This window comes from Cyphellophora europaea, assembly GCF_000365145.1.
Source record: "Cyphellophora europaea CBS 101466 unplaced genomic scaffold supercont1.5, whole genome shotgun sequence".
Classification (NCBI taxonomy): domain Eukaryota; kingdom Fungi; phylum Ascomycota; class Eurotiomycetes; order Chaetothyriales; family Cyphellophoraceae; genus Cyphellophora; species Cyphellophora europaea.
The window spans coordinates 260,115-286,991 of record NW_008481811.1 but is presented as its reverse complement, the minus strand read 5'-3'; the positions used below and the strand labels follow the sequence as shown (position 1 = coordinate 286,991).

Sequence of the window (26,877 nt, the reverse complement as noted above, 5' to 3'; positions counted from 1 at the left end):
GCTACCCCTGACAAGAGCGACGTACGATGGAAACTCAAGCCTGTAACGGTTCCTAAAGCGCTGGCGACGGGCGAAGTCTCGATTGGAGAGTATCGGAATGGAAACAAGTTCTTCTTTCGAAAGTCCACCAAGAGAGGCAAAAAGCCTCCGACTGCGAAGCCAGCATCCGACTCAAGCTCCAGTAGTTCTTGAGCACGCTTTGAGATCCGTACAGGGGTACATCATGACTGCTCCTCGAAACGGGAGGTCGGTGTTGACACGTGACCCCGGGACAGCCGTCGTCAAGCAGCCTTCGGGTTTAGCGTGAGGTGGCCGATAATGAGCTTCAGTCCGTATTATTGCGCAGGCTGATCAGTCTCGACGATTCCTGGAACATGCTAGCGTGTATGAGAGCTCAACTGTCGGTTAGCTGGACGGTCTGCCCACCGGCAGTTGGGATGAAAGGGATCCAGCCCCTGCAGCAAGTCTTTGGCTATCTTTTGCGCTCCGATATTAGCAAGAGTATGCCATCCAGATCTGTGATAGATGCTCTGAGTAGGTATTATTTAAACAAGGCAGCTCGCTTTGCGGATGCCACCAGCTTCTCCCAAGGCTGTGACACAGCCTTGGCGTAGCACGATCTATTGCTGCCTCTTCTCATCCACACCCTTGCCAGCCTTGATGTCGAAGAATCGATTGCCATGTGACGAAAGCATCTCTACCGTGGCGCCTTGTTTCTGGACCTCTTGATCATGAACGTGAATGGCCCAGCGAGATCCATGGCTTGGCCCTCAGCGTCTCCAATGCACTCGGCTCGGGCTCCGTTCCGGGAATATGCGGAGTCGCTCCGACATATTTGGACCGCAGGGTGTATTCAACGAGACCGAATATTTGCAGCACCGAAGTCGCAGTAAAACCTGTAAAACCACTCAGAACTTCGCTCATAAGCTCATTATAAGAAAGCTAGACACCTGGCGCGGCTCTCACGGGACTTCCAAGCCCACCAGATTACCCACTCGACGCCTCGTTCGCCTCGTTCTGCCTTATTCCTTAGCCAAGCTACTCCAACGTCAGTCGAACCACTCGACCATTCGCAACTAGTCACGATCCAAGTACTAGCCACCCATGATGGCCGAAGCAGCGCCCGAGCCCAAACTCCACGTCACGGCCGACAACGCCCGCACGCTCGTCCAATCCATCCTCATCGGCAACGGCGTGCCGCCGGCCAACGCCACCATCATCGCCAAATGCCTCATCGCCGCCGACCTCCGCGGCATCGACACCCACGGCATGAACCGCATCCCCTCGTACATGACGCGCATCCGCAACGGCGTCCTCTCGCCGACCGCCGAGCCCACCTACAGCGAAGTCACGCCCGTCGCGGGCCAGGTGGACGGGCACAACGCCTTCGGCTTCCTCAACGCGCACCTGGGCATGACGCGCGCCATCGCCATGGCGCACACCTACGGCATCGGCATGGTCAGCGTGCGCCACTCGAACCACTTCGGCATGTCGGCCTGGGTCGTGCAGCAGGCGCTCGACGCCGGCATGATGGCCCTGGTCTTCACCAACAGCTCGCCAGCCCTGCCTGCCTGGGGCGGCCGCGACAAGTTGCTGGGCGTCAGCCCCATCGCCGCCGGCGCACCCGCCGGCCAAGGGTCGCCGCCGTTCATACTCGATATGGCGCCGAGCGTGGCCGCGAGGGGCAAGATCTACAAGGCCCTGCGGAGGGGCGAGGCGATTCCGGAGGACTGGGCGCTGGATGCGGAGGGGCGGCGCACGACGGATCCAACGGCGGCGCTGGGGGGGTCGATGCTGCCGATGGGGGGCCCCAAGGGCAGTGGCTTGTCGGTGCTGATGGACGTCTTCAGTGGCGTGTTCAGCGGCAGTGCGTATGCCGGTGGTGTCAAGGGGCCGTATGACCCGAGCGGCGAGGCGGATGTGGGCCACTGGCTGTTCGTGATGCGGCCAGGCCTGTTTGTCGGCGAGGACGAGTTCAGGAACCGCATGGACCATTTGTATCAGCGGGTGGTGGGCAGTGAGCGCATGGAGGGCGTGCAGAGGATCTACTTCCCCGGTGAGCTGGAGATCGAGGAGCAGAAGAAGCGGGAAAGAGACGGCATACCGCTTGTGAGGGCGGAGGTGGAGGCGTTGAATGCTGAGGCGGTGAAGGTTGGTGTGCCGGAGATGGTGCTGATGGAGGCGTCAACGACTTGATGATGTAGATCAAAGTGAGAGGGAAAGCAGCGTGGTAGATGTTGAATGTAGATGTACAGTTTATTGCTCGTTTGCGGGTTACAGGCACACTGGCCATCTAGGTATCCAAAGGCAGCGCTTGCTTGCTTGCTTCTTCGCCGTCATCGAACCCATAAGCAACTCGAACTTCCTTCTCTTTTCCAACGCGAGTACATGCTAAACATTGACTGAATAACCATTGATGCGCATGCCTCTCCAACCTGCCCCCAAACCTAACCTACCAGCCCAACGTCCACCCTTCTTCGCCCACACTTTCCGCACTTCGTCGACCCAGAATACACTGCTCGTGAGCCCGATCAGACGAATCAAGTCCCACACCCCGACTGCCTCTGTTTGAAACACGCGCTGCAGGAATGGCATGTAGATGACACATAACTGCCCGAAAAGAGACCCCGCGACAGCGTAGTTGAACATCTTGTTGGAGAAGAACTTGAGTTCACCGAGCAGGACAGACTTGGATTCGGACCGACAGGTCAGTGCGTTGAACATGTCAAAGAGCACGAAGGTCGTGAATGTCATGGTTGTATCGCGTTTGGTGACAACTCGCGAGGTCACAGAATGGCTATCAGAGCGCGCAGCAAGTCCAGAAGCCGCCGTTGAGAGCAGCTGGCCGTCTTCGCCCATTTCGTGGATATACATGAAGAACGTACCGAGCATGATCACCGCTGCCTGAGTGAGAACACGCCTGATTAAGCGCGGTGTCAGGACATTGGCATTGCGGGGCCGCGGTGGTTGAGTCATGACGCGTGGGTCTACCGGCTCGACCCCCAGGGATTGTGCAGGTGGACCGTCCATGAGGATATTGATCCACAAGATTTGCATCGCATTGAGAGGGTTGCGGAAGTTGAAGAGTGAGGAGAGCAAGACCAAGCTGAGGGCCGCAACGCTGGTGGAGAGCTGGAAAGTGATGAAGTTTTGAATGTTGTAGAAAATCCCCTTACCTTGCTCAATGGCGCGCAGGATGGTAGAGAAATCGTCGTCGGTAAGGATCATATCGGCAGCTTCTTTCGCTACATCCGTGCCGAGCAGGCCCATGGCGACGCCAATGTCGGCTTTCTTGAGGGCAGGGGCGTCGTTGACGCCATCGCCGGTCATTGCCACAACATCGCCTCGTGCTTGGAGTGCACGCACAATCTTCATCTTATGGTCAGGGCTAGTCCTGGCGAATATCGTTGTGCTGGAGATGGCTTCGCTCAGCTCGTGCTCGGACATCTTGTCGAGTTCGTCCCCCCGCAGGACAGAGCGAGCATCGGATCCACTCGAATGAATTCCCATCCCAAGCTTCCGAGCGATGGCGACGGCGGTCGTCTCAGCATCGCCAGTAATCATAATGACCTTGACACCACCCATCATGAGCCTTCGGATTGACCTGTGGACATCTTTTCGAGGCGGATCACTCATACCAACAATGCCGGAAAAGCAGAGGCCTTGGAAACTGTCCTCGTCCAGCTTCGTTTGGGCGGACCGTGACAAGGATGCTCCGCCAACCCCTGGCGTCGAACTCCGACTCATTGGCTTTCTCACGGTGCCGCTGGCGAAGCCGATCACGCGGAGTCCTTCTTCCGCCATGGCTCGGGCGGCAACTGTAGCTTCTTGGCGACGGGCTTCGTCTAGTATGACCTCTCTACCTTCTTTGGTAAGATAGGTATCGCATCGACTCAAGATGCGTTCTAGCGCACCCTTGATATAAGCAGTTTCGCTTGCTCCGTATGTATTGGCTACCTCACCGAGTGAGTTGGGAATGATGACACCCATCCATTTCCGCTCGGAGCTGAAAGGAGTTTCGCTCGATCTTGGTGCAAGTTGCGGACGGACATCGTCTGCGCCAAAGATATCCATCAAGTCAAGCACGGCTACATCAGTAGGTTGCCCTACCCACCGGCTCTTTGCACTTGCCGCACTCGGATCTCTAGTCGAGGAAAGTACTGCTGCAGCAGAGGCGACAGCCGGAGTGTCTGAACTGGTCGTGCACATCTTCGCGTTGTTTGCGATATTGCCGACCCGAAGAATGGTCCTGACAGCTGCACTGGGGTCCGCTGTCGTTTCAATGGCAAACGGCTGCCCTGCATCGAAGTGCCATATTTTAGTCACGGTCATATGATTCATGGTGAGTGTGCCAGTCTTGTCACTGCATACCACGTTGACAGACCCCAGTGTCTCAACACTAGGTAGCTTCCGGACAATGGCACCACGCTTGGCCATTCGCAGAACACCGAGGGCCAGGGTCACGGTCACAATGATTGGGAGGCCTTCAGGAATGGCCGCAACAGCCAAGGAGACACCAATTGTGAACAGGTCCAGAACTCGCTTGCCTTGCAGCAGCCCAATGAGCATGATGACACCAATGATGCCGAACGAGATGTAGCTTAGCTGTTTGCCTAGGAGGTCCATCGAATGTTGAAGGGGTGTTCGGGGGGCCTCGATCTCTTGTAAGGATAGCGAGATTGCACCGAACTCGGTTTTCCCTCCAGTCGCGATGACGATGCCTTCACCATAGCCCGATCTGACCAAGGTGCCCATGAAAGCTATATTGTGCTGCTGGTTGAGACGCACATCAGTCCCAACAGTGCCCGCCGCGTCCGAGGAGAACATTGGTGAAGCTGGTCTGGTTTCTGGTTTCTGTTCGGCCTGAAGGACGTGGGAGTCCTTTTCGACCGGCTCATTCTCGCCCGTAAGGTTCGACTCATCGATTGTAAGGTCTGCAGCTTTTGTGATACGTATATCGGCTGGAATGCGATCACCGGTGGAAAAGAGAACAAGATCTCCGACCACCAGCTGCGATGCAAGGATGCTAGAGGAGCCTTGCTGGACGGCCGCCCCGGCTGAGCCATTCGATAGATGCTCAGTTTCGGCTCTGCTTTCTTTAGCCCTTTGACCAGCTGCGCGCCGAACATGCGCTGAATGCGGTACAAGCTTATTCAGCGCCTCGAGGCTCTTCTCAGACCTGTACTCTTGGACGAAGCCCACTGTAACAACTATCGTGACTGCAAGCGTGATACTCACGGCGTCGTCCCTGTTACCGATGAAGAGCGAGACTGCGGCCGAGCAGAGCAGGAGAAGAATCAATGTTTCCTTGAATTGTTTGAGGAATCTCAACCAAAGCGGCTCTTCTTCTTCATGAGGCAGCTCATTTGGCCCATCCTGCGAAAGGCGACTTCGTGCTTCCGATGCCGATATGCCACTCGCAAGCGACGTCTGCACACGTTCTGCCGTCTGGTCGGGGCTCAGAAAGGAGTAGGTCGCCGTTATCGATGAGGACAGGCCTGATGGGCGAGCGAGCCCGGGGACTTGTAGAGTTGATGTTGAATCGGTGTTATACACCGGCAAGCCCGGCGAAGCTGACCTTGACATAATTGCATGGTCCTTATCTGGACGGCGAGCTCATTGTTCGCGGTCGGGGAAGAGGCGAGAACGGGGAAAGCAGGGCTGTTGGGGGCCAACCACAAGGAAGAAGCGACAAATGCAGTGGATATTGGACAGGGCTACCCCTACTGGATGATGATAAAAGATGAAGCGTTAAACAGAGTGTAGGGCTGTTGTATACAGTCCGACTGTTTCTTGTTAAGGAGTCCTTTCACATTGACTTCACTTTCACTTTCCCAGGGTGTCGCGAAGCCGCGGTTGTGCCAAGGCGGCAGCGCAGTTTGCGGAGATGTCGACGCTTTCCAACTTGCAACTTGTGACTTCACCTTGCACACGATCACCAGCTTCGTTCGACCTTCTACTCCTTCTCTTTTGCGCAAAGCGATCCTAAAAGGACACTTCTTTCCCGTCAAACTCCCTGGACATCCGTTGTGATCAGTTTGTCATTGCTGTGAGACCAACCAAGGCACTGTTTTGCTTGGGTTGATTCGGCCTTAGGAGCCAGCTTGCGTCAAAGCAGCGTCCATATCTCCTTCGCGTCCCTTCACACCATCATGGCGGAAACTGACAACATGGAAGAGGAGGATCTCTTCGCCGATCTGTAAGTCTACTATGATCTGAATCATCACGCAACCATTGACAATGGCAGTTACGACAATGATGACAGTGCCCCGTCCAAAGACCAGATTCCCGCCGCACCTTCAGCTCCAGAGCCTGTCAAGTCTGACAGTGCGCCCGGCTACGGTGAGGAACCGGATACTGGCCATGACCCTACCTCCTTCGAGATGGACGCAGCCATGCATGACCAGCCTACAAATGGGGCTTCTGACATGGGCTTTGATGGAGCTGCAACGAAGAAAGATGTCGAGCCAGGCATTCAGATGAAAGAAGACGGGTAAGTGGGTTTCATTGCTGTTTACTTTCTGTCGTTGCTTTTCATCCACGGCGGTGGAAACTGGAGGTAGGCGATATTGCAATCCGAGGCCTACGGAGAGAGTCTGAGGCGCCGGTGGCTGGCTGGGCTTCTCGGTTTCTAAGGAGGCACTGCGTATTACGTCCTTTGGTATGATGCCCTCGTGATGCGACAGTTACCGACAAAGACGTTGAAAGTGTTGCTGCTATCCCCCGGCTGCAACCGGAAAGGCCCTATGGAAATATGACAGACTTTGTGCCCCAAAACACTCATCATGGGCGATGGAACTTTGGTCTGGGACACGAGGCAGCCCTGATGGCACACGTGCAAGCAATCAGATCTACAATGAAGCACGCAAATTGTGGCGGATAAATGAGCCCGCAGGCTGTGGAGGACATGGCTTCCAGCCGTTCATCACGTCAGCTGTCTTGAACCCTGCATGGCTTCAGACGGGCACAAGCAGCGCAACTACGCCTCAGTTCAGACCATAGTACGGTACGAGATATGGTAAAGGACCAAGACACACATACCTCTATACGATACCGCAGTCAGACAGGATATAGGTGCTACAAGTATCCAACACTGGTACGCGAGACAGCAGCCTCAGCTTGCGCGTCGGCATTTGTTCAGTAGGCAATGCTGCCCAGCGCAAGCGTGGCAACCAAGTCAAATACCAAACCTCAATCGTCCTCCTGTTGGCCCAGAGAGTCTTCCAGGGCCAATAGAGACAACACCATGCTCAACCCAAGAGCCTTGTGTTTCTGGTGTTGCATCGGCGAGCCCAGCCATCGAAGCCCCCTCCTTTGTCTGGGGGCGACTGTCTTGGTAAACTGTGTATCATCTGCTGGGATCCCGCAATATCCGCTTCGGTCACGCCCTGCTGCGTCGGCGAGGAAGCTTGAGCGCGTTTGGTGTATGAGTTTCCACCCGCTGCTCGGCCTTGCGCATGCTGCGGCAGCCGGCAGCTTACGCCATGTCTCGCCAGATACACGACATGGCCATCACCAACAACCCATAGCGACTCTAGCACGATGGTGCAGTGGAGGGCCCTTGTTCAACGAAAGATCTACATCATTGTTGCAATGTCATGTTATTTGTCAATGTTTTTGATAGCTGACATAGCTGTTCTACAGAAAGATGTTCATTGGCGGTCTCAACTGGGAGACAACGGACCGTAAGCCATCAATGTTTGCTCCTCCTTCGGCCTTTCTGATTGTCTGACAGAATCTCTCCATGACTATTTCTCCCAGTTTGGCGAGGTGCAAGAATGCACTGTCATGCGCGACGGAGCCACTGGCCGATCCCGGGGCTTTGGTTTCCTGACCTTCAAGGACCCCAAGACGGTCAATACCGTTATGGTTAAAGAACACTTCCTTGACGGCAAAATCGTAAGCACATCCCATTATTTCCATCAGCCTGGCTCGGAGATTCGGCAGGGTCCCAAACCCTCCCATATTCGCCGCGGGCGCAGGTTGCGTTTTCAGAAGTCAAGCTCACACATGCAACACCAGATCGATCCGAAGCGTGCGATTCCGAAAGACGAGCAAGAAAAGACTGCCAAGATCTTCGTCGGCGGCGTCAGTCAAGATGCTACAGAGGCCGATTTTACCGATTTCTTTGCCCAATTTGGCACTGTCATCGACGCGACCCTGATGATGGACAAAGACACTGGCCGTCCGCGAGGCTTCGGCTTTGTCACCTTCGACAACGACCTAGCAGTTCAGAGAGTACTGGACTATCACCCTCTAGAGATTCTCAACAAGCCGATCGAGGTCAAGCGAGCTCAACCCCGAGGCAAGATTGGCGAGGAAGAAGACTTTCGTGGAGGTCGTGGTCGCGGCAAGTTTGGACGCGAGGACCGCTATGGCAGCGAGGGAAACAATAACAACAGCGTGGCTCAAAATCAAGGTACGGGAGTGCAAGGCATGAATGGTATGTCGCCTCAAATGATGGCACAGTACTGGCAGCGCATGCAGCAATACTTCTCGATGATGCAACAGCAGATGATGGCCAATGCCATGGGTGGTATGGGCCAAATGAATCCTCAAATGATGGCTCAAATGCAACAGATGCAGCAGATGCAGCAGATGCAGATGCAGAAGATGCAAGGTGGTGGCAGCAACAGCCCGGGCGGCCAGAACATGAATCCACAGCAGATGCAGCAGATGATGCAAATGATGGGTGGGATGCAGGGTGGCATGAACGGCGGTGGCATGGGTGGCGGAGCTCCTCCTACAGGTCCAGCTGGTAGAGGACGCGGTTCGGGCTTTACGCCCAACGAGCAGAACGCCTTCGAGCAGCAGAAGTACGAGCACCAAGCTCGTCGATCACATCCTCCTGGTGGACCCAAAGGCGCACAGCAAGGTGGAGGACCGCAGTCGTGGGAAGGCATGTACGATGACGTGCCACAGCCCGAGGGTGCTAACCAGGGCGGACGAGGCTCTGTCGGACCGATGCGCAACAGCACCCCCACCAACAGCAAGGCTCCCAAGAATGCTCCAACTGGCCCCAGCAATGCTCCTGCGAATGCACCGACTGGTCCGAAAAACGCAGGCAAGCCAGGTGCAAACTGGCGTGGCGGCGGAGGGGGCGGACGAGGAGGTCGCTATCATCCCTACGGACGCGGTTAGTTGACGCGGCCTCGGTGTTGGCATTAGACACGGCGAAGAGGTCTGCAGGTATTCTACGACATGGAAGGAGTGACATGTGCAAGCTGTTGCTCTAGATGATGGGCACGGGCTTCTGACGAAGGTCGGAATAGGAGAGCTAGGCGGTTCTTCTTCATGTACATCACCACGGATTATCAAAAGGGTGATCCAACACCTTACCAATGGCATCAAGCATTCAGGTATGAATGACGAACTTCGGATTGCTAGTCTTCATTACGTAGCACGGATACTGCTCAGTATTTCACTGCCTCACAATAGTGCAATCCCCATTCCTACGGTGGTATTTGATAGTGTGCAGTTCGCGCCGAATAGTGTCAACGGTCACAGCATCCTGCGCTACCAAAGGTCCCACTATTCCTGTTATTGCCTAGCGTGATGATATTTTTGGGAAGCCGGGACAGGAAAACTTTTGGTCCCGTCAGCCACAACGCGAGACGACGCGCAGCCACCGAGATCCATCGTCCCATCATCCCACGACCCACAGCCGACGACCCCTTCTAACTTGGCGGAAGCTGGAGGACCATATGCGTGTTGAAAGCTGAAGCTGGCCGCGAAGAGCAGGCGCTTGCGAGTGTGATACGAGGACATCTGCAATGGCCCTTTTTGGGTTTACGAGGTGCCTCACGCGAGCACTATCTGGTACCTACAAGTATACATCGGAATGCACTCATGTTCCATTATAAACAACCATCGGGGTACGGCATGATGTGGATGTGGCTAAGCCAGATGTCTCGCTTCTGGAAGGCTGCGCCTCAAAGCCTCCCCCCGCTCTTCTCCCTAACGGCGTTATCGAAAAGTACATGCGTACCTGTCGTACGGTAATCCGAAATGCTGTCCAGAGGTACTGTGCTCTGCTGTCGAATAGCATTGGCGAGGATACTTCCCCTTTATGTCCCGGCTGACCTTCTAGCCCTACTAAGTACTCCGTATTACGACACACTTTGTATAGGTGTTTCATGTGGAAGCCCCTCACTGTCTGCTCTTAGGGCCTGGGGCGGACGTCCTAGTCGCCCTCGACCAACAGACAGACGCTGTAACGCTGAAACCTGTCGACCCGCGATGGGGATCCGCTCTCCGCCAAAGCCACCACAAAACGACAGATCCGGGTAGGCTAGAGCCTAGCTAAAAGTCTACTTGGTTACCCCTGAGGAGCGCCCATTCGTTGGGGATGCTCGACCCCTGCCTTTGGCGAAAGTTAGCAGCTTTTCGCGCGGCTTTTTTCCAGCATCCCCCGGTTATTTGACGCGATGGCGAAGATCGGCCGCTTCGAGACCGTCCCATTACCTATTTCCCTCTGCTGCCCTCCGCTGATCACTCGAATCGTCTACACCACTCTCTACAATCCCAAGTTGCTTTCATTCTACACACACACTTTCGCTTCACTCGTTCAACAGCGACCGCACGACTCTCGTTTGCATTCGACCGTATTCCTTTACGAAACCTTCATAACTTCAGACTCGAATCCGCCCAGTGAACAGGCGGCAGCGAAATAAAGGGTCATTGACCCTCAATCCTTTCCTTATACACATATTCCTGCACACCATGTGGCGGACATCTGCATTGGCGCTTCTAGCGTCGACGGCTGTGCTGCCAGCTGTGTACGCCGAGAGCATTCTCAAGACCAATGGGTTTTCAGATTGCGGAGGAGATGGGTCGATCACAGTGAATAAACTTGACATATCGTTCGACAAGGGAAGCAACGAAATTACTTTCGACGTTCAAGGTGACAGCGATAAAGAGCAGGAAGTGACAGCTACTCTGGTCGTCGATGCGTATGGCATCAAGGTCTTCGAGCAGGAGTTCGATCCATGTGACGAGGCCAACAAGGTTGAACAATTATGTCCAGGTAGGTCATGGCCCTACTCACGGACTCTGAACAGTACTAACACTTCTCTGCAGTTCCCAGAGGCTCCTTCGGCGCACAAGACTCACTCGAGATTCCTTCCGAATACATCAGCAAAATTCCTAGCATCGCCTTCAGTGTTCCCGATCTTGATGGAAGTGCTAAGATGATACTGAAAGCGAAAGATGGCGGCGATCAGGTAGCATGTATCGACTCGGGAATCTCTAACGGCAAGACTGTCGAGCTAGCCGCTGTCTCGTACGTGGCAGCTGCCATCGCTGCGGGCGCATTGGTCACCTCCCTGGTCGGTGCCGCTGCTTCAGGTGGAGGCACTGGCACATCCACACCAAGCCCGGGCTTTTTCGAGGTCATGTGGTGGTTTCAGGGTATCGCCATGAACGGCATGCATTCCGTCAACTACCCTAGCGTTTACCGCAGTTTCACCCGAAATTTCGCGTTTTCCACCGGTGTGATCCCGTGGGAAGGCATGCAGAGGTCGATCGACAATTTCCGCAAGGCGACAGGCGGCAACCTGACCGAGTCCAACTATGAGTTCCTACAAAACGCCACCCTTGTTTTTCCCGACAACAGCACCGCCCAGACCAACAGCGACATCATCAAGCGCTCTCTGGTCGCACGTGCCGAGGATGGGGGCGACAAGGTCAATGTCGATGGCATTACCGCCTTTGTCGAGCAATATTCGGTCCCTGAAGAGAACACCTTCATGACCGTCCTGCTCGTCTTCTCGATCGTCGTTGCAGCCATCGTCGTGGGCATCCTCCTCTTCAAAGTCATTCTCGAGGCATGGTCGCTTTGGGGCAAGTATCCCAAGTCGCTCATTACTTTCCGCAAGGAATACTGGCGCATTATGGGTCAGACCATCGTCAATTTGATTCTACTACTCTACGGAATTTGGACGCTCTACTGTATCTTCCAATTCACCCACGGTGATTCGTGGGCTGCCAAACTACTCGCGGGGCTCGTTTTGGCTGGATTTACCGCGGTCCTGGGCTTTTACATTTGGAAGATCACGAGCGTTGTACGCAAGATCAAGAAGACACATGGCAACGCCTCGGGACTCTTTGACGACAAGCCGACCTGGAAGAAGTACTACATCTTCTACGGAAACTACAAGACCGGCTATTGGTGGCTGTTCATTCCCTTCATCGTCTACATGTTCGCCAAGGGCTGCATTCTCGCCGCGGGTACCGGCCACGGTCTCGTTCAGTCTGCCGGTCAACTCATCGTTGAGGCTCTGATGTTGATTCTCCTGTTGTGGTCGCGCCCCTACAACCGCAAGTCCGGCAATTGGATCAACATCATCATCCAAGTCGTCCGCGTGCTCTCCGTCATCTGTATCTTGGTTTTTGTCCAGGAACTCGGTATCGCACAGACAACAAGCACCATCACCGGCGTGGTGCTGATCGTCGTGCAATCCGTTCTGACCGGTGTGCTCGCCATCCTCATCCTCGTCAACGCCATCATCAACTGCTGCAAGGACAACCCGCACCGCAAGCGCAGAAAGGAGGCCGCCAAGCTCGCTGAGCAACAGCGCGACCTCGAAGGAGACGCCTTCCTCATGGAGCCCCAACCCTACTCGTCCTCGCCGCCTCGCAGCAAGAAGCAGATGGCCGAGACCGACGCCGCATACGAACCCATGCGAGGACAGGCAACCGACCACAGCCGGGACCCCTCGCAGGAGAGGGGCTTGATGCACGACGCTGCCGGCATGGGCACGGGCAGGGGCGGCTACCACAGCGTCAACCGCTCCGAAAGTTCCATCCGAGAGCCGACGCTGCCGCAGCTGGATTTCGGAAGCAATAAACCCACCCAACCATATCGGGACGGGTACGATTACAACACGCCCAATTACCGTTATTAAGAAACGGTTAATGTGGTGAATCGTCGAGGTTGGCTTCACTGTTTGTCTCTGCTTTTTCCGCAAGCGTTGGATTTTCGTTTCTCTTTGTTTGTATTGTGAAGTTTGTGCATAGCGTCAAAAAAGCGAGCCCAAGTCCCTGCTGGGTTGGGCCGTCTGTGGCTTTGTTGGGGACGAGGGATGGGTGTATAGACTGGACTGGACTGGAATGTATGTACAGCGGCAAAGGAACATTGTGACTTTTCATGTCGCGTGCCTGCCTGCCTGCCTGCCCGACTGACTGGCTGGGGACGGGGCAAGGAAAGGTGCAGTGCAATGCACAAAGATACTCTAATACTCACGAATATATGACTCCCCAGCGATAACCGCTTTTTGTTCTCGTTGCCTAGCTAGCTGAAACTTGAACTTCCATTTCTGCGCAACCCAAGGCAGAGAGTGGTGGTACCTTTTTGAGGTAGGTCCTCGCGTCAGGATTCTAAACGCGTGCTTTGCCAAGCCTCCCGGATTTAGCCGTGGCTATACACCCTAGCCCTCTATGCGCGAGGCTACCTGCTCCTATTTTTTCCAGCTCCTTCGCCCCCAGAGTCACCATCAGCTCGAAGCTAACGCCAGTATACGTGATATGTGCGAAGCATTCCTGGCCCATGGAGTATGGAAACAGAGATATAGGTTGGTCGTTGATGTGATCGGACATTGTTTTCCCTTCCGTCGGTGAATGCCCTGAGGGCCCCGTGGCTTGTGCATTTCCTGCCTGCCTAAAGCTAGGCTCTAGCTGTGTTATGATAATGCATACCCGGTACGACTACGTGGGAAGCAAAAGTCTGAGAGTGTGGTGGTTTAGCTGGTACTTGGTACTGGTAGCAGGCAGATGGATGGATGCCTGAATACTTACTGCTGGACCAGACTTTGGGCACACTATGCGTGTGATTGATTGATAGAGTTATTATTTGAAAGCCCTGTTGGATGGAGTCTGTGGACGTTTTCACATGGGTGATAGGTGGCTTAGTTGGTGAGTACCTGGATGGTGTGTGCGAGTGAGTACCTACCTACCCGTGGAATACGGCCTATATATATCGCACTTTTATTGCGCGGCGTGCTCTATCGCTACATAAACTCGTTCACAGACTGTTTGGGCAGTCACTGCCCTTCCTGGACACACACACATACATTTCGCAGAGAGAAATCAGTGCCGACCCAACCGACCGACCGACCGATCTCTGAACAAACCCGCATTCACCGTCCGGTACTCACAACGACATATCCACCCCTCCTCCTTGGACCAGCTCATTCACTAACCCCCCCTCCTCCAACCATGCTCTCCCCCTCCCCCATCCCTCTCCTCCCCCTCTCCCACGCCGCCTCCACAGCCGCCCGCCTCATCCACCTCCTCACCCTGACCCTCCTCGCCCTCTACCTCGCCCTCCTCCTGACCCTCGCCCTGCAAGCCACCCGCACCCTCATCCAGCAAGACATCTCCGCCCACCTCGGCGCGCGCGCCACCCATCCCCAACAGTGTCGCTGCCGCTGCTGCGCCGCGTACCTGCGCCGGCGCCCCGGCGCGGGCGCATGGCTTCCCGTCGCCGACTCGTGGCCGGGGGTTCTGCTGCTTTATGCGTTGAAGGCAGGAAAGGTGGTTGCGGAGGTGGTGGTGGTGAGGGATGTGGTTGTGGGGGCTGTGGCGTACCGAGGGGCGGTGCTGGCGGTGGTGATGTTGGGGTGGCGGCTGTGGGAGATTGTGCTGATGGGGGTGTTTGGTGGGTTGGTTTGGGTGGTGGGTGCGGCGCTGGATTCGCTGGCTGTGTCGTGGGCGGGTGTGCTCGTTGGAGGTGCGGTGCTGCAGGCGTGGTGGCTCTACAAGCGTTGGACGAGTGATGGGCTGAGAGGGGCGGCGAGGGGCGTGTGGGAGGAGTTTTTGAAGGGTCTTCTTGGTGGAGAGGGTGCTCTTGACGGGGGAAGTGAGAGTGATGATGATGATGATGACGATGATTGGGAGGATTGTTTGACCGGTATGTCCCTGTCCAACCCTATCTGCCAGGGGTGCTTGCTCACGAGTGTATAGACGACGAATCAACGACCTATGAACCCGAGACCCGGAGCAGCGTTGACGAGCCCGCTCACTGGGGACCCGATGCGCCAGTTCTCACCACCGCAGAAGTCGCCACAACGTTCATGCACGCCATGGTATGCATCGTCGAGCGCCAAACGCAGCAGCCCGCCCACTCGGGCCAGATGCCGACGCCCTCGTGTGTGAAAAGGCGAGGCGGCAGCGCGAGGCACAATTCCTGGCCGCCTACGACAGTAACGACGAAGGGTATGGCGATGAGGTCACTGACAACGAGGAGGCACCAGACGACCCTGAAGATCAGCAGCATCACCACTTTCATCCGGGTGCCGGGTCGAAGACCGCAGCAGATGAAGCCACGGTCCTGTGTGGTGGTCTCGTGCGTCCGCCCTGGGAGGGCGTCGGTGGAGATGAGCAGTCGTGGTGGTGGTGGCGGCGGCGTGAGGTTGCTGTGGAGCTGATGAGCGCTTTTGGCTAGGATCCTTGCTGAAGAATAATGATGTGGACCGTGATTTACTGCGCGACGAATGGCGATCTGTTGCGAATCCGTGGTCCCTGCTTGAAGAATCGAGGTTCTGTACGGAAGAAGAGGATTCTGAGGTCTTGTTAACTTGTCCTGAGCACAGTGAAGCTAAGCGAAGATACAAAGTACTCTTCTTAACAGCCAGATTGTCCCTGAGTGTTACCAAACGCTAGCTAGTAGCGATCTACTTCGTTAGCGTTCCTTACTTGGATGAGCGTGGTCCGTTCTCATTTATAATTTTAGTACGAGCTTCGTGCTTGGGAGCAACAGATCGAGCGTATGCTTGGGTTAGGTTTGCACCCACAACGCTGGTAAAGCAACAGCAAGGCGTCTGATGTTCCCGACTTCCGGATGGTGGATTTTGGCCTCATGTAACTGAAGTTATGGTGCTGCCAGTAAGCAATAGTCTACAGCGGTACAAATGTGTGGGCTACAGTAGCTTGATCAGACCTGATACATCGGATCAAGTCCAAAAGCGTCAGAAATCGTAATAATTGTAGGAACCGCATCGTTTGCTATCGTCAATACACCATGTTCGCGTTGCCTATTTCCACCAACGAACCCTTTTCTCCGCATATCGACAACGTGTCTATACTTCAGGCAGATGTGATGAGTGGCATGGTCACCCAGCATTCTCTGAACGAAAGCATGAAATGGTTTTCAGACAGGGTTCTTAGAAGCATCTTCAAAGTCTTGGGATTACTCTTCCCATCGCTTGTGTTGTTATTGCTCCGAAAACCGGAAAGAGCTGTGAATGCCTTCAAGGTAGCATCGAAATAACGACCGACGAACTTGACTACTCCCTCGGGCGAGGAGCAACGCGAGTGGCAACGGCGTGCAATCGCGAAACAGCCCATGCTCTACTCCTGCCGCATCTAGCTACCACATCTTTCGCTGCTCCGTTTCGAAGGTGACCGGAGAAGTGCGCGCTTGAGCAGAGGTCCCAAAAGTGTGGGCGTAAGGAGAATATTCTTTGCACGTGGCCGGCTAGCAAGGGCTTGATCGGAGGTGGCAGATGTAAACAGGCCATGAGACAGCCTGTTGAAGCAGTATGTGTACCGCGTTGGGCAACAAGGCGCTTTCAGCGGCCTGTTTCTAATTTGTGATCGACGATTCGCCATCGCCGCTCCACGATTATGCTTCAAGTGGCTGGCAGACATGATTCGTGGGTTCAGCCTCATGCCGTATACATGCACATTGGTGCTCGATATAGGAATCACACAGCTTCCAGAAGCGTCGCGTAGAGTCCGCACATGTCACAGTGTGTCCGTGTTGTGATGTTATGGACCGCGTGTCGGCGAGAGAGTTTACAAGTCGTTGGTACTTGGTGCCAAGCAATCACAAAACATTGGTCCTGATTGCCTTGCAGCTGTGGGACAGCCATTTTGTGCCTTGTAGCTGCCTTGTGGGGCCTGATGTTTTCGGAAACATGCATCGCATGTCATCTGAGGAATACACACGTGTTGGCTGCTTTTGGATTTCTGATTCGGGGTCGCAAGATGGGTGCGATGACGTCGAACTTCGTTAACTAACAGTGATAGCTGTTTATACAGCCATCGTCGCTGCTACATCCTATGGCACGGACTGACAGCCGAGACTACACCGTATGGCCTTCGGTTAGCGGGGGCGGCATTTTTGGAACACCTCTTAGCATAAGAGGCTAGTCTACTACCGGAGAAGTTAGGTGCTGAGGAAGTATTCAAGGCAACGCTTGAAACAAGTTATCTAGATCAGGCGCCAGCTTCATCGGGTACGCCAGACTGGCGGTCCTCGACGACGCTCCATAGACACCGCTGGGTTGCGTCAGAAGAAAATGCGATGCACACGCGGACATTCGAGCCTGTGTCATCGTGGATAGGAGCTTCCATTTAATCTGATTTCTTTTCTCTCTCTCAACTACCTAGCTCGTGCAAAGTAGCCATCTAAAGTACAGTATCAAGATCGCCGGACTACCTCTACCTGGTAGATCGACACCGTCTGTCCTAAAGGCAAGAAAGACCATCTGGCGCCCGCTCACACTCCGCTATGAAGTTGCCCAATGATTCACGCATCTCCGCTCGATGCCTCTCTCAACCAAGGACCAAGCTTCCCAGACGCTTTTCGATGATCCGTTCATCCACGGTTCACCACCATGGAAATCAATTACCCATAGCCGTAGCGCCGTCGCAATTGCATGTATCGAAGTTTTGTTGGGGAATATGCACAGAAATCTAAGCTTCCCACCGTAGCAGCAGAGCTGGCTTCTAAGCAGCATCGCCTGACTTCGCTTCAGCAGGCTTCGATTCCACGGGCTTGCTGTCGCTGTCGCCCTTGTTCGGGAAGCCGCCACGACCACGTCCACCACGGCCGCCCCGATCGTCGCCACGACCACGGCCACGGCCACCGCGGAAGCTACTGCGACCGCGGTTACCACCATCGGAGTCAGATGCAGCGCCACTCTGGTGGCCACCGCGCGGGGTTGACCCAGCACTGGCAGCCTGAGAAGTGCCTCGGAAACCTGCACCCGTAGAAGGGGTGTCACGATGGAATCGATCGCTCTTATCCATGAAGAAGCTGAGCGAAGGCAACTTGGCAGTGCCGTCCTTGCGTTTGTTCTGGATCTCATCTTGGCCGGCCTTGAGCGCGGCAGCAGCGTCTTCATTGGTGTCGAAATTGATCTTCCAGGCGCTGTGGAATTTACCCCACGACATAAGGGACTTGATTTTCTCTTTGTGGGGGTCTGGGATATATTCGCGCGCAGCGGCTTCACTATCAGCGTGACTCAAGTAAAGAGCTGTGGACTGCTTGCGGTCGACAGCCGCCGGGCTGGCAGGCTTCTTGTCGTCACCCTTTTCAGCAGTGCCGTTGGTGTTAGCCGGAGTACTGGTCGTGGGTACAGCAGTAGTGGATGGCTGAGGGGTCATCGGCTTGGCCTGAGTGACAGGAGGGGCCGGAGACGCAGCAGTTGGAGGGGTGCTGGCCTTGCCACCGGGACCCGCAGTGTTACGATGCTGCTGTTGCTGAGGTCTAGGAGGCTGCGGGAAAGGCTGAGGTGGAGCGGTGAACGCAGGGCGACCTTGAGCAGGACCCGTAGGAGGACCTTGAGGAGCAGTGACTGGCGCAACAGGAGCAGCTTGTTGGGGAAGAGAATGAGTGGGCTTGCCACTGCGGTGCGCAAAGTTGAAACCTTGAGCTCGCATCTCAGTTCCGATACGACCGCCATCGACCTCTAGAACCAGGTAGCCGAAAGCTGCATCTGCCAAGTTGAAATTCCACATGTTCTTGAAGGCGGATTCGTCGACTTGGCCGGCAGCAGGGTTGCCACCGACAGGACCGCCAAATGGATTGCCACCGTTAGCCGTCGCAGGCATCTTCTCGATGATCTCGAGCGCTTGGCTGAGCAAAAGCTTGTGACTAGGATTGGTCTCGATGGCTTGCTCGACATCGGCGCGCACAGTCTCCCACACGTCATTGAAGGACGCCTTGGAAGCGGCAAGTTTCCCACGGTAGTGATCCAAGGAAGGATTGACAGAGAACTCGTTGTACGATGAGCCATAGCGGAAGTGGAGGCCGGCAGAGATTGAGAAATCAGCCTTCAAGGTCACTGACAACTGGTTGAGGATACCGTCTCTCGCAGGCGAGGCGTGAGTAAGAAAGATGCGGGTTTCCGAAGGATCGTAGACACGGTTGGCAGTGTCGATGAGAGCGCCAATCTGAAGCAGGGTGGTCCACATCGTACCCTGGCCACCGGCGATGTAGGTCTTGCCTTCACCGTTGTCGAAGAGCTTGTGGATAACGACAGCACCACCAAGGCCCAGTAGGCGCAGCTTGACTCCGCCGATCTCAAGCAACCGCGAGTTGACCTCATCGATGATGTGCAGGTTGTCGACCTTGTACTCGCCGGAGCGGAATCTCTCCAAGACTCTTACATCCTCGCAAGCACCCCAGACAGTGTAGACCGGGACATCGAGAGTGATGCTCTTGTTGAGAAGTAGCGGCAATTGCGAGAGGGGCAGCTGGTCTTGCGAGAACATGCTCTTGATGGATTTCGCAGGCTGGCCCTGAGGCGGCTGGTTGATCTGGCGCTTGACATGGTCACTGATGAGGGGAGAATATTGCGCGACATGCTTGAGGGTCCTGTCACTTGTCAGTGAGGTGGCGCTCGATATTGATAACGGCTTACTTGTCGGCTATTCTCTCTAGAGAGGTGTTATCATAGAAACCGAAGTCTCCAGTGTGAAGAATGTAGTCGGCGTTTGCAGTTTTCGCAAGGTCGTTCAGAGACTGCAGGTTGCCTAGGACAAGTCAGATTCTGGTTGATGATCATGCTGGGGCAATCTTACCTCGAACATCCGCTATGCAAAGAACTCGAGTGGGACCGGACTGGATCACACGGCCATTATCTGGCAAGAGAGGACGAGCGCCGGGAACGGGGCCAGAGCCGTTCTGCATGTAAGGAGCTGGGCCTGGAGGAGGGTAAGGACGAGGCTGGAAGGTCATTAGCGATGGATCCCGTGAGATGTGTGGCAGCGACCCGAACTGCGGCGGCGGCATGGTTCCGGGGTAGCGAGGCCCGTGGGGAGGGAGCGGATTGAGGTACATCTCCACCACCAGCGATAGTGCTACAGAGCAGAGAGCAGAGAAGAGGAGGAGCGATGACTTACAGAAGCCATAAGTGAATCGATTCGGGGAGGCGCAGGTTCGAGGGGTCGCGTGTTTGCTGTCGCCCGGATAAACAATGACTCCGGATTAATATTACAGATGCCTAGCAGCTAGTCTGACCTTGAATGCTCTCTTCAGCGATACAGATGCGTATGTGAGAGATTGTCGCTGCGATGTGATGTGCTGGAAGTGTCTGGTACAATTCTACGAGCCCGAGAAACGCGGCAACTTAGCTTGAAGTCCGCAGTCTACGCTAATGACGGCGCTTTACTGTCTTGCGTAAGGTCAATTTGTGTGCCAAGATCACAGGCATTCTGTTTGTCTCTGGCTTAGCATGAATCTTACCTACTCTTGTTTGCACACTACCTGTTTGTTCAGAGCACAAACTCGTTGGGCTGAGCGATGCTGATCAAATAAATTCTGCCGTACTGGAAGCTGGACTCGTCAAACGCTAGTACCTCGGGCCCTTGTTGACGACAACTCTGCCGTTTGTCGATCTATAGCACACTTTCACCTCCATCTACTTTCAGGTTTGAGCCCGTGATGTATGAAGAGAAACCCGAGGCGAGGAATCCAGCGACTCTTCCGACCTCGGCGGGTGATCCATTTCTTTCCAGTCCACCTTTACCGCCCACAGGAATCGTGCCATTCCCATTTGTTGCCTTGACTTCCCCGCCCATATCAATCCCGCTGTGAGAAATGGCGTTGATTCTGATGCCGGTACCCCTAAGCACTGACACACCGCTACGTACCACTCCGAGAGCCGAATGACAGGACATCGTGAAGGCGGGCCCACCCGAAGCCTTCTCACACGCGGTGGATGTTACGATGATAATGCTCCCGTAGCTCTGATCCTTCGGGGCTGCATTGCCGTACATGCCTTTCGCGGTCATCTTAGCCATTGCAGCTGGTGCATATTTGAGAGCGAAGAAAGGCGATAGAGCGTTGTGCTCAAAGGCTGCCATCAAATCGGATGGCGTGGTAGCGGTGACCGTGCCAGGACCCGCCGACATTGAAGCGCAAACCCAGACGTCGAGGCGGCCGAATGCATTCAACGCTTCATCTATTAGTGCAAGCGTCGAATGCTCATTTGGTTCGAGGTGTGGATAGTGAATGGTTTGCGCCGTGTCGGAAGTAGGCAGGTTGGCTGCGTTAGCAGAAGAGGTGCAAGCGTAGATCGACGCCGCCCCGTGTGCTACCTAAGGTCAGCATCAGTAGTTGACGAGGAGCTGTTCATTCGTACCCGCGAGTTCAGCAACGATTGCAGCACCAATAGGCTGGTCAGCTCCCGTAACTACGCAGACAAAGCCGTAAAGCTTTCCATCAGCGCGATATGGACTGAAGTGATTCGATTCTGACTGCATTGTCAAGTCGGCCATTATGACAGACGCCCACTCAAGCAGGCTGAGAGGGTGGATATGCAGTTTCAGTCCTTGAGAGTCCTCGACAAGCACAGAGTAACACAGCTTGAATATATGCCACAGTCTATGACATTTTTGCGGACACGGTTCGCCGAATGATACATGGCTTGACTTTAGGTGGACGCCAATAGGTGGATTCCAGCGCCTATCATGATCATAACGTGTGGTTGGCACCAAGCATTTGTACAATACTTCTCCCGCGGAGACAGCTTGATAAGAATGTCTTATCGTCGACATTCGTCTGAGAGCCTCGCATAGCCTTGCATCCACAGGGGAACCCAGCTTATTACAACCCGTTTCAATATTCTGGGCGAAGGCTTTGACTTTGGCTGTTCATATGCTTTGCGCGTGTACGAAGACTCTACGCAGACAACAAGTATCTGAAGTAGCTGCCGCAGAGGCTCGAGCTTCAGCGACACATGAGCAATATAGTGAGATGTATGGCGTTACTATCTAACAGTACCAGCATATGCATTGCAAAGGTCCTGCTAGCGAAAAGACTCCATTTGATTTAATATTGCATCGTATAAATGATCAAAGAGCTGTGAGACAAGAGCAATTGATGATAAGGAGATGCTGCTGACTGAATGATCCGAGTCTGTACTTGATCAGGCCCACAACTGTTGTGTAAACACGAAGCTTTGCCTGGCCAACATCTCGATGTACTGGACAGCGCATTCAGAAGGTCCGAGGAAGACATCGTTCAGGCTCCTGGCCACAGTATGTCAGGTTAAACAGGAGAGAATGGGGAGGATTGCGATGTATCGCGGCTCGTCTCTTCTGTATCAAATACATGCGGACAACCCGAGAAGTGGATATTTCGGCGTCTACAAACGGTAGCATCAGATCTCTTAACGGTCAAGTTGCCAGAAAGAGGACTTGAAGTGAAGATAGATTATTCTCTGAGGAAGCAGCTTGGAGGAAAATCTTGGAGGAGCGGATCACAATTCGGAAAGTCCAACACTAAGCCATTTTCGGCCTGAACATTTTCGAGAGCATTTCGAGCATCGTGAGACCAGGGAGCATCTCCTGCCATTCATCTCACCATGGCGCCGCGGTCAAGAGGCGCCGAGCGACTCGTCGCTGCCTTCTGTGAGTTTCACCAACCCGCTTCATGCTCGATACTGATGATGGACAGCACCACGAACCACCCGACCTTCGATATGCCGCTCCTGCAGACAGACCCTCTCCCAGCGGACGTACGCCTCGGCCGCCGCAGCGCATGCCACTCCTGAGACAGCGCCTGTCTCTCAACTGACCCCTGATGAGCCGGCTCCCGGTCCCGTATCACAGCCGAAGTTCACTGTCAAAGCCGGCGTACTGCTGGCACGCACCCCTTTGATTACACCCGATCCTCATCCTTTCGAAAAAGCACACCAATTATACCAAAGGCGACTGAATGAGAGGCTAGTCCTTCCCTTTACCCAGTACTTCTACTACAAGCGCGATACACCCGCATTCGAGCACTGGCGAACGAACAAGACAGCTAGGGGTGGAGTCGCTACCCGCGATATTGGCAAGTACAATGCCTGGACAAAGGACAGCTGGAACGACGAGGTTCTGGTCGGAGATGAGACTGCGAACCCTGACAAGCTTGTGGAACAGCTAGTCGGCGAGGAAGGTCGGGGTACCGAGTTTGCGGGCGACTCTGGCCTCACCAACACAGCGGGTCTCAGGAGGACGACTGAGGCTGACCGGTTGAACGACCAGCGGAGTCTTGAGCGTAGCCTGCAGCGAACGCTTTATTTGCTCGTTCGGGAGAGAACAAAGGAGGGGAAGCCATCGAACTGGATCTTTCCCAGTGGCACGATCGCAGAGAGGGAAGGTGTGGCCGAGGTATGCAGTATATTCTTCAAGGCACGGTGCCTTTTTGCTAACGACTCCAGGCTGCGCAACGTGTCCTTGATGAAACTTGTGGTGTCAACATGAACACCTGGCAGGTGGCCCGCCACCCTGTCGGGCACTACGCATTCGAACATGCCAGTATCGAGGCGCCGAAAGATGGTGAGCAGAAGGACGACAAGCAGGTTCAATCCGTTCACGACACGGCGGAAGACGTGGGCGAGAAGACTTTTTTCATCAAGACTCGCATATTCGCGGGTCAGGCGGACGTGGCTCAGGAGAATGCGGCATGGGAGGACTTCGCGTGGCTGTCAAAGGAAGAGATTCAACAAAAGGTACACCCAAGGTACTGGGGACGTATCAAGAACATGCTGGCCGATCAGTGAGCTGGCCGAGCAATACTACACTATACGCCGGGCATGGATCGCTGTAGGGCTGGTCCATTCCTTTGGCGCAATGCAATATCGTGTCCTGAGGCGACGCTAGCATACGGGCGAGCTGTGTTCGAGTTCAAATGTCACTCCGGCGTGAGCATTCATCAAATGTGCGAAGGCTCGTTTGGGTTCGAACATGGGGAATTCAGGCCATGCCATCGGTGAGTGCAGGAGTTCTGGATACCCTACTCTGGGAACTCTGGCGGAGAAGAAACTGTATCAACATCTGTGTAGCAGATCGATGTACAAGAAAGTGAACTAATGTTCCCTACTGAAACTGTCTGTTTGTTCGTGATTATTGGAAGCTTGTCGCGATTCAGTAACGAGCGAGGCCAAGAATATAACCGTCAACACTGCAGGTGAATCTGCTAGGCCTCAAACTGAAGATCAAACGTATATACACTCATACAACTGTGATCAGAACCGTAGCTGCAAAGGCTGCATCATATGCGAGAGGAGCATGAAAAGATCTTCTACCCTATTGCGAACCAAAGTCACATCGCATCCCAAGGGAGTGGGACAATGCTGATACGACCACTAATTTGGCGTTATGTAAGAGGCTTCCTACCTTCACATCTGCGATTCCCTGCGAGTCGAGGTTGTCTACTGGGAAAACCAGACGATCGGAGTTGTATTGCTCAAGTGGCCTGTCGAATGTGATAGTTCGCCAGGCGATGTCCGGTGCACTGTCCAAGGCATGCATTCGACCCGGCGAATCGGGTCACGCTCTCGGATGGACGCTCCTTCTGTGCCTTCGTCGAATAAGCCATGTAACTCATGCGGTACTCAGGTGCACCGAATCGTTGATGTACATCTCAAGCTTATTGCAGAATCTGTGGTGTGATATATAGACCCCGTGAAAGGCTCAGGTGAGAGTGAAGGAGGCCATCCCCGCAGCCGAAATGGGCTACTCACCTTGGCAACGGATGTGATGTTTTCGATTTTTCCCGACTCGCCGTCAAGTGCCGATAGCAATCAAAGCCATCTCCTCATAACATCACAATCTGCCAGGGTACTGCCTGTCTAACGCGACTTTTCCAACCTCCACCCCTTCAAGCGAGATATCTAAATTATGGGCGAGTCTTTGTTTTGACCGGTGCCTGGATCCTGCGAGGTCTTTATCGACGTTCTCCTCACGCACCTTCCGGAAAGCAATGGGAAGGCAGTAGTTGTGCCTCGACCATGGCCTTCAACTTCAATTGGTCGCCGCTAGCCACGGATGCATCCTTCTATCAGCGGGCGAAGGAGTTGCTCACCAATGCACTTAATCGCGCCGGGCCGCGGCCCGTCATCATTGTTGATGACTTCCTCGTGAGCGAATTCAACCTCGGCGAGATCCCTCCCGAGCTCGAGATTGTCGAGATTGGCGATCTGGCCGAGGACAAATTTCGGGGCACGTTCAAGATGCGATACCAGGGTGATGCGGTTCTATCGCTGAAGACCAAAGTGCAGGCCAATCCGCTGAACAACTTCCTGGCAACCAGAAATGCTTTTGCGACACCTCAGCCGCTCGCCGCCGCGACCGGTTTGACGATACCTCTCCAGATCACGCTATCTGAGATCCGTCTTTCAGGCTTTGTTATACTAGTCTTTTCGAAACAGAAGGGTTTGACAATCGTCTTTAAAGATGATCCGCTAGAATCCTTGCGCGTTAGCTCGACATTCGATTCAATACCTTTTGTTGCCAATCACATACAGAAAGAAATTGAGAAACAGCTTCGGAATCTGCTCATGGAAGAGCTTCCTGCTATTATCCATCGACTGTCGCAAAGCTTCTGGTCACCTGAACAGCGAACCGTGGATGTCTCCGAACAGCAGTCTGCCGAGACTCCACGCGATGGGGGTGTTGTTGACCCTTTAGCTAGTCCGCCTCAAGATCCGGTTGACTCGAAAGGCAATGTTCTGTCTGCGGCTGAGATCGCTTCGTTGTCACTGGATTCGTCTATTGAAACCCAATCGCTCTTTTCCCAAAAGAATCTTATCCGCTTGGCATCTTTGACGGATTCACACCGAACATTGTCACTGTTCACTCCCTCGATTCGAGATGCGGTCTTCCGCGCGTGGACTGGCCCGCTAGAACGAGGTGAAATGCCGGCTTTCCAATCTCGAGCGGCAACGCCAGCATTATCCAGAACGCACTCTCATGCTGGGAGCCTCAGCGCATGGACTGCAGACACTGCAATGTCGCGGCCCTCGCTGTATAGCTTTCCGTCAACTACTACAACGCATAGCTTAGGTGGTGGGCGCCATGGAAAGACTAGGAAGAGGAAGAAGCGCGTTGTCAATCTACGGAAACAGCCTGAGACCGGAGAAATGGAGACTGTTATCGAGGATGGCTCGACCGTCACCGACTCGGCCAGCGTCACAGAGAGCACGTCCGAGGGTGTGTCAGTTTTCTCTGCACCTCAAGCTACGACCTCATCAATGTTCGGTCACGAGCACGATCTTCTGAGTCCAGCAGCGAGCCCGAACCTACCACGACGATCTCTGAACGAACGGCGTGTTGTATCTATGCCGGGCATCGAGGCAGGTGAGCCAAGCTACATGAACTCTAGCTCTGCGGACTTCGTGACTTCACGCGGCCCGGAACTCTCGATCCACCACCAGGCGTCGCAAGAAACTATCCGGGCACGTCGACGACTTCCAATTCCTCTGAACACTGATATTGACAAAACGCCACGAGCATCTATGTGTCTACCAGATGACAAGGCTGCAGCACCGGAGCACAGCTTGTCTCGACATAACGCACTGTACGATCTTGCCGCTTCGCAGAAGACCATGTCCGGCCCTTCGCAAGCACAACTTCCGAATTTCTTGCAATTTATCAGCGATTCCAGCAACAGTGGAAGCATTGCTGAACGAGCATGGATGATGAATATGGCCAGTGAGCTGGCCAAGCGATACGAAGAGGAGCGAACCAAAGGAACGTTTGGTCATTCGCGTGAAGCTACCAGCAGTCCTCCTCCAGCATATGCGCAGTAATACCTTGACTCTGCATGGGAATGATTTTCAGCGTGGCGTTTTGGGGTCAATGTATAATTGGGCGCATACC

The 26,877-nt window shown here is 54.4% G+C and overlaps 10 protein-coding genes across 10 annotated transcripts; 7 read left to right on the top strand and 3 right to left on the bottom strand.

Annotated features, from left to right (window-relative positions):
- Positions 1-1,107: 1,107 nt before the first annotated feature.
- HMPREF1541_05383 (uncharacterized protein) lies at positions 1,108-2,196 on the top strand (the record flags this gene model as incomplete). The annotated part of the gene is made up of 1 exon (XM_008719723.1): positions 1,108-2,196. One exon carries the CDS (start codon positions 1,108-1,110, stop codon positions 2,194-2,196), a length of 1,089 nt encoding a protein of 362 aa, XP_008717945.1.
- Positions 2,197-2,391: 195 nt separating this feature from the next.
- HMPREF1541_05382 (uncharacterized protein) lies at positions 2,392-5,586 on the bottom strand (the record flags this gene model as incomplete). Its single annotated transcript, XM_008719722.1, has 1 exon — positions 2,392-5,586. The coding sequence occupies one exon, from the start codon at positions 5,584-5,586 to the stop codon at positions 2,392-2,394; it is 3,195 nt and encodes a 1,064-aa protein (XP_008717944.1).
- A 566-nt stretch (positions 5,587-6,152) lies between these two features.
- Positions 6,153-6,497, top strand: HMPREF1541_05381 (uncharacterized protein; the record flags this gene model as incomplete). The annotated part of the gene is made up of 2 exons (XM_008719721.1): positions 6,153-6,199; positions 6,248-6,497. 2 exons carry the CDS (start codon positions 6,153-6,155, stop codon positions 6,495-6,497), a joined length of 297 nt encoding a protein of 98 aa, XP_008717943.1.
- A 1,151-nt stretch (positions 6,498-7,648) lies between these two features.
- On the top strand, positions 7,649-9,141 carry HMPREF1541_05380 (uncharacterized protein; the record flags this gene model as incomplete). The annotated part of the gene is made up of 3 exons (XM_008719720.1): positions 7,649-7,685; positions 7,736-7,899; positions 8,023-9,141. The coding sequence occupies 3 exons, from the start codon at positions 7,649-7,651 to the stop codon at positions 9,139-9,141; spliced, it is 1,320 nt and encodes a 439-aa protein (XP_008717942.1).
- A 1,581-nt stretch (positions 9,142-10,722) lies between these two features.
- On the top strand, positions 10,723-12,905 carry HMPREF1541_05379 (uncharacterized protein; the record flags this gene model as incomplete). The annotated part of the gene is made up of 2 exons (XM_008719719.1): positions 10,723-11,026; positions 11,080-12,905. The coding sequence occupies 2 exons, from the start codon at positions 10,723-10,725 to the stop codon at positions 12,903-12,905; spliced, it is 2,130 nt and encodes a 709-aa protein (XP_008717941.1).
- Positions 12,906-14,214: 1,309 nt separating this feature from the next.
- Positions 14,215-15,442, top strand: HMPREF1541_05378 (uncharacterized protein; the record flags this gene model as incomplete). The annotated part of the gene is made up of 3 exons (XM_008719718.1): positions 14,215-14,908; positions 14,962-15,083; positions 15,158-15,442. 3 exons carry the CDS (start codon positions 14,215-14,217, stop codon positions 15,440-15,442), a joined length of 1,101 nt encoding a protein of 366 aa, XP_008717940.1.
- A 2,288-nt stretch (positions 15,443-17,730) lies between these two features.
- Positions 17,731-20,020, bottom strand: HMPREF1541_05377 (uncharacterized protein; the record flags this gene model as incomplete). The annotated part of the gene is made up of 3 exons (XM_008719717.1): positions 17,731-19,603; positions 19,650-19,761; positions 19,810-20,020. The coding sequence occupies 3 exons, from the start codon at positions 20,018-20,020 to the stop codon at positions 17,731-17,733; spliced, it is 2,196 nt and encodes a 731-aa protein (XP_008717939.1).
- A 605-nt stretch (positions 20,021-20,625) lies between these two features.
- HMPREF1541_05376 (uncharacterized protein) lies at positions 20,626-21,507 on the bottom strand (the record flags this gene model as incomplete). The annotated part of the gene is made up of 2 exons (XM_008719716.1): positions 20,626-21,323; positions 21,372-21,507. The coding sequence occupies 2 exons, from the start codon at positions 21,505-21,507 to the stop codon at positions 20,626-20,628; spliced, it is 834 nt and encodes a 277-aa protein (XP_008717938.1).
- Positions 21,508-22,595: 1,088 nt separating this feature from the next.
- On the top strand, positions 22,596-23,777 carry HMPREF1541_05375 (uncharacterized protein; the record flags this gene model as incomplete). The annotated part of the gene is made up of 3 exons (XM_008719715.1): positions 22,596-22,641; positions 22,688-23,385; positions 23,436-23,777. The coding sequence occupies 3 exons, from the start codon at positions 22,596-22,598 to the stop codon at positions 23,775-23,777; spliced, it is 1,086 nt and encodes a 361-aa protein (XP_008717937.1).
- A 1,230-nt stretch (positions 23,778-25,007) lies between these two features.
- Positions 25,008-26,807, top strand: HMPREF1541_05374 (uncharacterized protein; the record flags this gene model as incomplete). The annotated part of the gene is made up of 1 exon (XM_008719714.1): positions 25,008-26,807. One exon carries the CDS (start codon positions 25,008-25,010, stop codon positions 26,805-26,807), a length of 1,800 nt encoding a protein of 599 aa, XP_008717936.1.
- Positions 26,808-26,877: the final 70 nt, after the last annotated feature.